At 37.1% G+C, this 13,696-nt stretch overlaps 1 protein-coding gene across 9 annotated transcripts in view; it reads left to right on the top strand.

The window, feature by feature from the left end:
• LOC116850990 (tachykinins-like) overlaps positions 1-13,696 on the top strand; it is a 395,129-nt gene that overhangs the window by 292,798 nt on the left and 88,635 nt on the right. Inside the window, exon 7 of one of the 9 annotated variants that reach the window (XM_032829930.1) lies at positions 12,090-12,323. The exons of the other annotated variants lie outside the window; for them this stretch is intronic. Coding sequence (XP_032685821.1) covers positions 12,090-12,323 — 234 coding nt within the window. The remainder of the gene's footprint in view (positions 1-12,089; positions 12,324-13,696) is intronic. 9 annotated transcript variants of the gene reach the window in all.

Genomic DNA, 13,696 nt, shown 5'->3' on the forward strand with positions numbered 1-13,696 from the left:
TGACCTTGACCTGACCTTCGCTACGCAACCCAAGGTCAAACTGATGTGATCAGTAAATACATCTTTTTAAACGCCACAACTTTTATCTGAAACATTTTTTTGTAAAACTTATATTTTTCCTGATATTCGGGCGTCCCGGTACTTTCCGAACACCCTGTATATATATATATATATATATATATATATATATATATATATATATATATATATCAGAACGTACACATTTCAGAGCTACGGGTCGAGTGTATAGTAATAATTGTCTAAACTCAGTTGCCTTCCTCATTGCAACATATTTTAGCGATCTCGGTTTTCTAATAAAAACACAAGACATCTATTTTTTATATGAAATCAGTGAAGACGATATTCTTTCCTTCGACAATCGTCCAATGCAATATTTTAAAAATCACCAGTTAATTATAAATTTACTATTTTCCGAATAACTCCTAAACACACTAAGGGCATATAGTCTGGTGGAACATTAGTAACATCGCCAAAATGTGAAGTTTTTCGTAAATCGCACGTAACATTATCTTTATGGTTTTCATCAGTTTTTGCTTTAAAATTATCATCGGTTCTACTCAGATCATCGATTTTAGGAAAACAAACTCTGTTTAGAACATATCGATCTTTAGTAGTGCACTTGAAGCAATTGCTATAACCAGTATGACTTGCAATGCGTATGTCCTAGCAGGTGCATCGCAAATTAACGCATGCAAAACACAAGGTACTTTTTTATTTTCAACAATGATTCTTTCGGTACACAATGTCGTTGCATCAGCAATGAAGAAGCTTAAAAAATAATTTACATCTTCAGGTTTCTCTAGACCATAGTAAACACCAATCGGGAATACTGCTCGGTAAAGATATTGCCTTCGTTTATGGCATGATTAACTTCAAGATAATTGAATTAAAAGTTAATAGTTACCGATAAAATCTAACTAAGTTAAGTTAAAAGTTAAGACTGTAAAAATGCAACTAAGTTAAGTTAAAGCCATTTAACATTTTAACTTTTTAACTTAACTTTTAATTTTTTAACTAGTTACTACTCAGTCCTGGTTTTAAGGTTTAATTTTTTATCATCTCGCGAAAAGACTCACTTTATGTGAGAACAGAGGTCAATTGAATAAGTAAGGCTAATAATCACAGAGTGTGCCAGGTACGTAGGATGGTTACGCTAACAGCAAGTTAGTCTGCCATCTATTATTAAGACGCCGCGCATACTTGGTTTTGCGTACTTCTTTTTTTAGCGAGATGTACTTCCTCTTGGCCCAGGCGATTAAACTAAGACCCTCGGCCTCGTCAGAGGCATGTCCGTAGCAGGGTCACGATTTTTAATTGATCATTGACCTACTGGAATTTTAATTCGTGGCTTACCTTCCCTAGATCGACTATTTCTGCCATAGATCTAGGGAACACAAAGTGTTCTGACGAACACAAGGGATCCCTAGTAGTTCCTATAACACATCTGCCCCCTATGGGGGTATCAGCGATGCGACTCTAACTTCAGAATTCATGTTTCCAATTATCCGAAAGTAATAGCATTTCATATCTGAATTGTACTAGGCTAGCACAACTATTGGTTTCCTCAGCATAACGATATAAAAAGTACTTTACTCTTGAATGCGGCCATCCGTAATGCGACTTTAACTTCAGAAATTAGGTTTTCAATTTACTAACATAACACTCACAAGGAACCTGGCGGAACTATCCCTCACCGATTTTTTTGGATATGTTGAAGAGCATCAATAAAGGACCGATATTTGTTTATATCAGCTTATCTCAAGGTTTAGGGGTTGAAACAGCCCTTTGAAAAAAATGGACTTTTTCATTTTTATAGAATAATTCTTAAAATATGAAGTATATGAAAGAAGTTTCCCGAAAAGTTTTACAGTATTTAATACTCTTTGCAACAGTGTATTTCATTTTTTAAAAATATCAAATGTTTTAACTCCCCCCCTCTACTCGTTACTTTCGTAAAATTTTTAAGTTTTTGTAAGGACAAGAATTGCAGAGTATTTAATATCAAATTCATCTGTATATAATAGAAGTTGGCCTCGTTTTAATTATTAGAAAACGACATGATAACATCATGCTGTAGGCGCCACACTGTCCAAGTAGATGGATACTGTTGATAGGTATGTTAATGTAAGTAGAGGAATATTACGAATTGTAGAAAAATACCACCGAATTGTAGATAATTGCGTATATTTAATATATAATGCTTAGAATTTATAATGTTATTATATTATATTAATCATATAATTAATGTAATATTTAAAAAGTCGATAGAAAACTTGCACATACATAAAATAAATGTGTTTTATTTATGGCACATATTCATTACAAAGGTAGTGCTCATGGAAAAAATGTGTATGTTTGTCATCAACTATGAAAAAACTATGAAAAATAAAACATAAAATATACATAAAATAAAACATATTTTATAATTAATTTTAACGTATCGTATGTATTAATCTTATTTATTTCATTTATGCGTTTTATTTATTACAATAGTAAAGAGAAAAGTGTATAAAAATTCAATAATGTGTATCGGACTTGCTGAATTATCGTGATAAAAAGATTAAATAACCGGAAGGATTACTCCTCTAAAGGATGTGCAAAAAGAAAAATAAATAATAAAAAATGGGCGGAGGGATTTACTTTTAATGACAGATGACGAGGGGATAAATTTTTAATAATTGTGCTTTGAACGGGCTTTCGGCTGAGTAGTGGCAGTCTTATCGGACATCCTCATCTTTTTTCTTGGTTTTTTTCTTAACCACGTAAATGAAACATGTCGATCGTGTGCATTGGAAGAGCGTCCGCGTTGTATAGATTTAGGAAAGAAGAAATAGCCTCATCATATGGAAGTTGGAATGATATCAACCTAAAAGGGATACGGGTTGAGATTTTTATCGACTAGGTTTGAAGACTAGAAAATTTCGAGGATAGCAATTACTAGATTCGTTGGAAATGATGTGCTTGAGGTGGACTACCTTTGTAATATGTAATATGTGCTATAAATAAAACACATTTATTTTGTGTATGTGCAAGTTTTGTATCGATTTTTTAAATATTACATTAATTATATGATTAATATAATATAATAATATTATAAATTCTAAACATTATACATATATGTGGTATTTTTCTATAATTCGTTATATTCTTCTACTTACATTAACATATATATCTACAGTATCCATCTACTTGGACAGTGTGGCGCCTACAGCATGATGGTACCACGTCGTTTTCTAACGATTAAAGCGAGACCAACTTCTATTATATATAGATGAATTTGATATTAAATACTCTGCAATTCTTATCCTTATAAAAACTTAAAAATTTTACGAAAGTAACGAGTAGAGAGGAGGAGTTAAAACATTTGATATTTTTAAAAAATGAAATACACCGTATTATCTAGGGATATCTTAGAATCGAGGAGAAAATTCTAGAACTGAAAGTTTCTCAATGTTCTGACTAAATCGAAGGAAGTTACGTGATAGAAAATGATGACACATCTGCATTTAACATTGTTATTATATTATTGACCCAGGTGTCTCGCTATCTAGAATGTAAGTGATTGACTTTACAAGATGCATTCCGCGAAGGTACGTGTAGTCTGCAGAACGTATAATACTTCCAATGACTTTTTTAGGGACTATACAGATAAAATTGTCTCTTAATAAAGAAGTTAATTGTTACTATTGTACTATTTCGTATAAAAACAGTATATACATTTTCGATAAATATAACATAACTGTATTTTTTTTGTTGTTCAAGTTAGCATTTCAAAAAAGATTCTGTTTGCTTGTCTGTCGACAATTTTAAATTTGCTGGCGGTGACGAGGTTGGACAATCGCTCTTGATTGCCGTTAGCTGGCTACTCAAGTTGAGCGGGGTGAAGGCAAGTAACGTTGAGTATCGAAGCCACCTCTGTAAACGTACTCTTTATTAAACTTATTTAACGCGATCCGGTTTACAAATGAATCGTTCGTGGACGCCGGACGTCGTCTGGCATAATTTCTCTGTCGGAGTTGACTACGCGGAGCGATGGAGATTTTACTCTCACGAGCGACGAGGCGCGGCGGATCGGAGCGAGCGATCGCGAGGAGAATCTGTCTGGTCTGCCTTTTCCGCGAGTGACGTGGTTGCTGCTGCGCTTTACAGCGTCTGGAGGGGCCCTTGCCCAAGTTGTGAGAAATCACTCTTCTGCGCGACCTGCAGTAGAGCGGATTCTTTGATTCCCACACAACTCTCGCTCGCTTCGAACTCTCTTTTTTCGCCAGTAATTCTAGCTGTTATAACCGGCGTTTATGCTGACGTAGGCGCTTTTTCTTCCAATTTGTGAAAGCAGCTGATTCGACGGCCTGCTGTCAGCTGATCTCTCTTTTCGGTTTTTCTTAACGAGCCTCGGTCCCGCGTTTTTGTTCTCTCTCTTTCTCTCTCTCTCTCTCTCTCTCTCTCTCTCCCGCGATTCGACTCACGTTTTGCGCACGTGATTCGGACGAGCGAATATTCGAGAATCTCGCTGTATATTGATAAACCGGACAATAACAAATTCGCTTTCGATGTCTCAGTCAAGTATCGAGAAAATTCTATCACAGCCTTCGTTTCGCGAATTCCGAATAGATTCTAAAGTAAAATGCGATATTTGTAATGAAACTACTTACTTGCTATAATTACTTGTTCCTGGTGCAAATACTTTGCATCACTTTGCATCACACATTTCTTCCATGAGCACTACCTCTGTAACGAATATGTGCCATAAATAAAACACATTTATTTTTTGTGTGTATGCAAGTTCTGTACCGATTTTTTTTAATATTATATTAATTATATGATTAATATATAATATAATAACATTATAAATTATAAACATTACATGTTAAATATATGCAATTATCTATGTGCTGTTTTTCTACAATTCATTATATTCCACTACCTATAGTAACATACCTATCACAGTATCCATCTACTTGGACAATGTGACGCCTATAGAATAATGTTATCACGTCATTTTTCAACGATTAAAGCGAGACCAACTTCTACTATTACAGGATGCCCCATTTTAAAAGACGCACCTTAATAATTCTTTAGCCATACATATTCAGCAAAAATGTTTCAGACAAAAGTTATCGATTGGGTTTGATGGAGGATATAAGAAGGTAATTTTTTCACGTAGAGATCTGACAATTTTTTCAAAATTTTTTAATTAACTTTTTAGTACTGCATTTTCTTTAAATACTTAAAAATTAATTGAAAAATTCTGAAAAAATTTTCAGAGTTCTATAAGAAAAAAAAAATTTTCATCTCTTGCTATTTTTCGAAAAAGTTGATAGAGTTTATCGGAAACCAACGATGGTATTTTGAGTTGACATAGAATTCGCGAGCCGAGTAACCGGCTCGTCGGTTCTCTGTTACACAGGATCAGCGTAGGATCTCCGCGTGAAACCTATAAAATTGCGTAGAAGCACATGCCTCGCGACGACCGCAGTTTTTCTAAATAGCTTTATCCCGGCGGATGTTCTGGAAGAAGCAAGTCTTCCTACCACGTCAGGAGAACTGCTGGCAAGCGGCAGTCGGTCTCTAAAAGGAGCCCGAGCTGTATAGGACCAACGGTGTGCTATCCGCCTTCTCTTTAATTCGGCTATCGCGAAAAGCTTACTTCGGCCTTTGCTATACGCTTTGCGTTTAACCGCGTGCATCAGCGTCTTGCTGCTTCACGGTGTGCTTACGCCTGTCGGCTCGCTTCGAACGCCAAAGCGTTCGGCAGTATCGCCTTTACCTTTGTTGAGTGTGACTGTGATATTATTTGCTGGACAAGTGAGAATATAATTGTTTATTAAAACCGTTTCGTACAAAACTCAAGATTTGAATTAATCAGTTCCACGTTTCCCGCTTCACCTTGTTCGTCGCGTGTGAGACGACGATCGCTCGCTCGCGCAGCTCGCGCGAAACTCGCTGAGCATTCGCACCTACAGAATTCGAGTAAAAAATTATTAAAACCAATAATTTTGTAGATATTTCCGTAAATATCTTAGAAAATAGAAGTCGTATAAAAAATGTTTTCAAACAAAAGTTTGTTTCTTTACATAGAATAAAATTACGTAATAAAAAATATGTTTCTATTTAAAAAGTAAAATTAACCTCGACTGATGTTGACGGTTGACACAAAGTCAAACCAATAGTACTTTCTTATGTCCTCCATCGAACCATTTAACTTTTGTCTAAGACATTTTTGTTGAATATGCTTGGCTGAAGAATTATCAGAGTGCACCTTTCAAAATAAGACATATGTGAATTTGTTATTAAATGCTCTACAATGTTTGTCCTTACAAAAACTTAAAAATTTTGCGAAGGTAATGAGTGGAAGAGGGAGGACGTAAAAGATTTAACATTTAAAAAAATGAAGTACATTGTTGCAAAGAGTATTACATACTGTAAAACTTTTGTAGGAAACATTTTTTACATGCCTCATATCTTAGGAATTATCCTATAAAAATGAAAAAGTCAACTTTTCTCAAGGGGCTGTTTCAACTCTTAAACCTTGAGATAAACAATATTGATCTTTTATTTCTTGATGCTCTGCAACATATTCAAAGCGCATAAAAATCGGTGAGGGACAGTTCCGCCAGATTCCTTGTCAGATATGTGATGTTATTACCCTCGGATAATTAGAAACTCGATTTCTAAAATTAGAGTCGCATCACGAACGATCGCGCTCAAGAGTATAGTATTTTAATGTATTTTTCATTTTTCGGGATGAATGTTCATACACAATGTAGCACAAACCTAATACAATTCAGTATTACTATCAAAATTTGTTTATTCCAAAAGTGGAGAGCTAACTTCTAATAGGCGAGTTAAAAAGTAATGCGTTATTAAGTAACGTCGTTATTATTATTCTTTTTTATTGGAAACAGTAATGGTATACTCTAAATTTCTTACAGCGAGAAGTAGCAGTATTTTTATTCAAAGTGATAATGAAAATACTGTCACTCGAAACCACAAAAGTGAAAGTTTCACTCAAAGTTAAAATGCATTTTGACTCTATACGATAAACGAATAACCGTTTTAATCGATTGGAATGTATCAGATCTATTCTTCAATTTCTAATGAAAACATTTACTCAATGATTCAGAGTGGAGAATTCATTCTATAGAAGTGGAAAAATTATTTGAATTCAAGTAACTCGTGATCGTCACTCTACATTTCGAATGAAATTTCACTCCAAGGAACAGAGTAAAATATGTTACTTCTCATAAGTAACTTTTCTAACTCTGGCTATCATCTGCATTCCGATTTATGTGAAGCTATCTCCATTATGTTATCACTGGATAGACACGATATGTTACATTAATGCAAGGCGCTTTGTTTCAATAATTTAATAAGTAATTTATGTCCGACCGAGTTTATTTGACACTATTTATTGCAAAATAATTACATTTTCATAATTACTTTGACACTATTATTATTACAAAATCACACTTTTTATTATTATAAAAACTTGCTGACATATAATCAGCTGAAATGCCTGTAATCAGATTTTATTTAAAAAAGCAGGTTTGATGTCTTAATTACTACTTCTACTTTTAATATCATAAAAAATAGTGTATATGTGAAATAATGAGCATTTCTAACATTATTGATTATTATAAAATATTATTATTTTATATTATTTCATATTATTATTTTATATTATTATAAAATATTATTATTTATTATTATAAAATATATTACTTATTATTATAAAATTATTACATCACAAGATGCATCTATCATTGAGTATTATTATAAGTAAAGAGATTATACATGTCAATAAGTTACTTCGTCTTAAATATTTATGTAAGTAATATACACGTCAGAATGAGCTTTTCTAATATTATTTATTACAAAAAGCAAATTGCGTCACCTAAGATATTTCTGGTATTAAGTATTATTAAAGGCAAGTAGACTAAATGTGTGAGTTATTGACAGCAACCATTAAGAAGTAGCAAAATATGTCTATGGCAGTAATTATTAATAAGCAGCACACGTCGAATAATATGACTCTGTAGTAACTATTGTGACGTGTTTTCTGCTCGCCCAGTCCTTCGTCCCCCTCGTATCCGAGGGAGAAGGTCCTCACCGATTGCTCAGCCTTGCCCTGGTAGAGTGGCGGGGTTCTTATTTTTCCGCGAAAATCCTGCGAAAGATCACGCGTGACAGGAACAAGGAAGCGGACGAGAGAATTCCGCGAAGATTTTAATCAAGACAAAGAGATATTCAGTGTAGCGAATATTTAATCATGAGGTTTCCTTCGTATCCGGCGCCGGGAGGCTCACCTATCTCGCACCGCGAGCCAATAACGACTCCGTCGACCCTTCAAAGGGCGCACAATTCGATCACCCGCGCGAGACCTTGCCAACCCTGTCTGGAAATTTGCTCGCAGAAATAGACACGTGGCGACCATTCGCCAAAGATCGAAGACGCGAGCATGAATGACACACGAATATTCGCGCTCGAATCACTCTAAATCGCTAAAGACGGACGTACGCAATTCTACTAACACGACGTACGCGAACTACTATGATAATGACGCGACGCAACGCAATTAACATTACATTCGCGAAGCAACGCGGCGCCGAAGAGCCAGTATCCTTCCGCGCATTAATGTAACTCGCACGAGACCGATACGAAATTCACAAGTTATTCGACGCAAGATCATATCCTAACCGACGACACACTACTATTACTGGTTAGACGCCAGCTGGATTCCTCCAGCCCGAAATACACTACAAAACTACACTACACGTGCCTCCTGGTACATCACTCATAGAGACAATATTTAACGCGACATAAATCGACTACTCGGACCGACAAGCTTGGGAGAGACGACCAAACGCGGCACGGCGCAATATTTGTCGAATTCGCAAAGTGACGCAACTTTCTTTCAATGCGATTGTCGGAAAACGACGGGACCGCGATACCCCGATTACGCGAGGATTCGGCAATCCGGGTAATGTGACCCGTGGCTGTGCTCGTCTCACCAATTGTCGGGAGTCGCCTCTCCTCCTAGTCGCTCGCTGTCGTCTTTGAGATGTCGGCTCGCCAGTACCTCGAGCAACGACGAACTTGCAGCCGGTCGGAAACTTGCAGGATCCAGGATCGATGGCGATCGATGATTGGTCGATGGGAGCGGCCATACCAAGTTAGGGCTCCAAACCGAATTTTCCTGCGTTATCTTTGGGAATGTTGGCGAGGTCGTCTCTTCACGACTTCCAGGTGATTGTTAGTCCTCAGGGGAATAGGGAGCCCCGCGGTGGCGTACGCTTTCCTTCCTCCTCGCATGCGCTTACAAATTTTTGGCCGGCACTATGTCGTAGGGCCTCGCGCGCGAAATTGCGCGAAAGATGGCCATCTCCGCAGTTCTTACCGCCTCGCCTTCCTTCGCCCCTCTCTGCTTCTCTCTCGCTTCTCTGCTATCGTTGTCCTTGTCCTTGTCCGATTCTAGTTGCTCGCCTCCCTGGCCCGCTTACTCTCCCTGCATCTTCGCTGCTTCCTCCTGTGACTCAAAATATTCACGAACTTGGTCACGGACAACTGCTCCGCGGACGTGATCCTACTTTATCCAAAATGTTCGTTATTGATATTCGGCCGTCTCCCTTTCCCTCCCGCTACGTGGAGAAAAGGAGATGCGCGTCCCAATAATTCCTTCCCCCTCGGCGGGCAATCAGCCCAAGTAACGAGTGGCAAAAATCCACCACATCACTACTAACAAATATCACGTCACGGACGTGAGTCATACAATTTATCTTTCCTTTCTCCTGTCGGCACCCGACAAACGGTTCCAAATCATGATTGGTTTTCCCGTATTTCCCAATAAAAAATTCCAACGATAATCCCAGGTAATCCTGGGAAATACGGGACCAAAAACCTTCTAATCCTCAAAGCATATTCCGCCGGACCTTATCCATAAAATCAAAAGAAGCCGCCGGACAACAAACAAAATATCCATTATATTTTCCAACTTGCATCATCCTCTTTCCCGCCCTATCCAAAGATTGCCTTACTAATTTAAAGTCCTCCAATAACCATTTCTTTTAAACGTATGATTTTTTCCACCCACAACCCAGCCAAGGAAATTTTCTTAACCCTACTTATTACTGGCTGCAACAGTACTCCATACCTTCCTCTTTTAACGAATCCAATACCTGGTATCCCTGAAATTTCACATTTTTCCTTTTTAGATAATATACACTGTATATTCGTCTCTTACTTACATTCGAATATTCATTTACAAGGGCTTTTGTGAGTAATATATTTCGTTTTTTCCTCCGCGCAAATTCATTATATTTTCGCGAGTCTTGTGGGAAATTTATCCCAATCGAGTCAGTGCAACCGCACCAAGCTTGGACGGTCTCTTGAAGTCACGCCGCCCACGAACCGAACGGACCCATCGACTGTCTTCAACCCATATTTTGGTAAAGGTTATCACCAAAAGTAAGTTCTACAAGTTTTTTATTTTCCTTTTTTTTCTTATCATTCCTGCCGCATTAATTGTAGTAATTCCGATGAGTCCAAAATCTGATTTTGTCTTTCGAGATTTACTTTCTCCCTCGTCTTCTACACCCCATATAAATCCTGTAGACTAACTTTCACCCACACCCGATACACTTACACGCATACTCACACGTTTACACATGCGTAGCCGATAATCTTGTTACTTCTTGTTACTTTCGATTGTAACTAACCGTGATAAATTTGTAAACGAGCCGCGAGAAATAGATATAACTAAGTAGTGTTATCTAAAATTCCGAATTTAAATTTTTATTCCAAATTTCATTTCCAACCTCCCTTTCCTTTCGATTATCCGCTCTTGGTCCGTCCCGCGATAAAGAGATTCGGTTCTCTGATCGGAAAATGATCACTTGCCGTTCGTCGACACGCATGTAAAACGACCCTTCTGGTCGCTGACTCGTTGCTCGACCTGCGTGTACGGCCGAGGGTTGTTGTCACGTTTCATTCTTCATCAGGACGTAACACAAATATACGTTAAAAAAGACGTATGTACAATAGTAACAATAGTTACTGACAAATAATACACGTCGAATAAGATGACTCTGATATTAACTAATAACAAGTATTATATGCGTCAAAACAGACGCATGTCGTAGTAGTTACTAACAAACAGCACACGTCAAATAAGATGACTCTGGTAGTAACTACTGAAAAACAGCGTAAAATATGTAAAAAAACGACTCTGTTGCTAATTATTATTATGTACATACCATTGTATACATTTTGTCTTTACTCTTCGCCCGCATGAGTCCAATTTCAAAATTACTACAGTCGTCTGCTGCTAAGAGATTTGTTCCTTGTGTACAGAGTATAGTGTTGTGAGAGCCTTTTGTCCTACGTAACCTCGTCAGTAATATGTATTCGAAATTCGAACCTGGGTTAGCAAACGTGTTTTTCCCTCCACACAGACTCTGTTTACGTAAATAGAACAAAAAAAATGTTTGCTAGTCCGAGCTCGAATGCACATCACTGAAAGTTTAAAAAACAGTTGTGTAGCAGTAGCGCCTCACACACAGCATCCGTAAACTGTTATGGACGTATAAACTACTCTGTTTTATCTACATCTTAGCAAAAAATAATAGTAATTTTCCATGACAAATTATGGTTTTCTTAAGTTTTTAAACATATTTTTAAAGATTCTTAGCGTCATTCCTAAGAGCATTCTTCAATGCGCTGACATTTCCTTTTTTTGTATGAATAATAAAAATGTTATATAACGTATAAATTGCGATAATAAACATCTAACTTAAATTTTTTTTTCGTTTTCGATGAAAAGATAATATCAGCGCAATATGTTTCATTTTAAGCGTGCAAAAGCGCTTTTGAATCGGTTCAATCGGAACAACGTAAAAGCAAATACAGTTTTACAGGTACTCCGACATTTCTTTAATGTAATGATTTTGTATAATACAAGCTTTATGGGAAAAATGACAGATGCTTCTCGTTTTCTTTTTCTTTTCTCGTCATCCTAATATTATACAATTTTGAAATGGTCACACTGGCCCGCATTGTATTTCTTCGAGCAGGAAAGGACGATAGAAGAAACAGTTTAGTCTTGTGTCAAGTTGAAAAGCGAATGCCGTTCCGATATTTTGAAATCCGCGGTAAGAAAAATCCACAGTGGGGGTCACGGGGAAAATTTGTAGGGGTGAGAGGCAAAAAATGGGCGACAACCCCATACGAGGACGGCAACCTATTCGTAAGCATATTTGATAACATCGAAAGGATCGACATCGATGGGGATTCGTCAGCAATATTAGGTAATTCGATTGGGTAATAACCAATTGATATTAAATATATATGTCATGATTCTCTTTCTTGATATTTCATCTTTTATCTTTCTTTTTCGTTCGTATTTAATTGCTGAATAATTGTGCTTTTCTAATATCTGTCATGCAAAATGTAATTCAAATACCTAGGTACAATATAATACAATTCTACAATACAATTTATTTGCTAAAAAGAGAAGACTAAATGTGTCCTATCTATCCTTGAAAAATATTGGGAGTACAAATAAGTCTCCGCCGTTTGACAAAAAATGGCCCCACCAGTAAGTTATGATTGAAATTGTCAGATGTAAAACGTCATATCGTAAGATTGGACATCTGGCAACACCATAACCTTGAAATATTAGCGATTTTGTATCAGCATCACATAATTTTTTTCGTGCGAAAATGTCGAGTTTTGAGCCAAATAAGCGTCATTTGGAACTTTCGATTTACTTCTTTAATTTGAAGAAATCTGCAGCTGAGGCGCATCGATTGCTTGTAGAAGCATATGGTGAGGTTGCTTTAAGTGAGAGAAGTTGTCGTGAGTGGTTTCAAAAGTTTAAGAACGGTGAGTTTGACATCGAAGACAAAGAACGTAGCGGAAGGCCGAAAGTGTACCAAGACGCGGAATTGGAAGTATTATTGGAGGAAGATTCGTGCTAAAAGTTCTTCTTTTGCAAGAAGAACTTGCACTTACATTAGGAGTGACTCAACAAACAATTTCACATCGTTTAAAATCGCTGGGAATGATTCAAAAGCAAGGAAATTGGGTTCCATATGAACTGAAGCCGAGAAACGTTGAACGCCGATTTTGCACATGTGAAGTGCTGCTTGCCAGGAATAAACGAAAGGGTTTTTTGCATCGTATATGTTAGTCACTGATGATGAGAAATGGATCCACTACGATAATCCAAAGAAGAGGAAATAATGGGGACCACGTGGCCATGCTTCAACATCGACAGTCAAGCCGAATATTCATGGAAAAAAAAACTCATGTTGTGTATTCGGAGGGATCAGCTTAGTGTCGTGTATTATGAGTTGCTCAAACCGAACGAAACCATTATTGGGGCTCTCTACCGAACACAATTTATGAGATTGAGCCGAACACTCAAGGAAAAACGCGCCCATTACTCCAAACACGACAAAATTATTCTCCTGCATGATAATGCTCGTCCACATGTTGCGGCGCCGGTCAAAACCTACTTGGAAACACTCAATTGGGAAATTTTACCCCACCCGCCGTATTCATAAGACATTGCTCCCTCTAACTATCACTTGTTTCCATCGATGACGCACGGCCTGTCTGAGCAACACTTCACATCATATGAAGATACCAAAAATTCGTGGATAGCCTCAAAAGATGA

The sequence above is a fragment of the Odontomachus brunneus genome, unplaced genomic scaffold (assembly GCF_010583005.1).
Source record: "Odontomachus brunneus isolate Ranch 3 - 2012 unplaced genomic scaffold, Obru_v1 Obru_scaffold_163, whole genome shotgun sequence".
Classification (NCBI taxonomy): Eukaryota; Metazoa; Arthropoda; class Insecta; order Hymenoptera; family Formicidae; genus Odontomachus; species Odontomachus brunneus.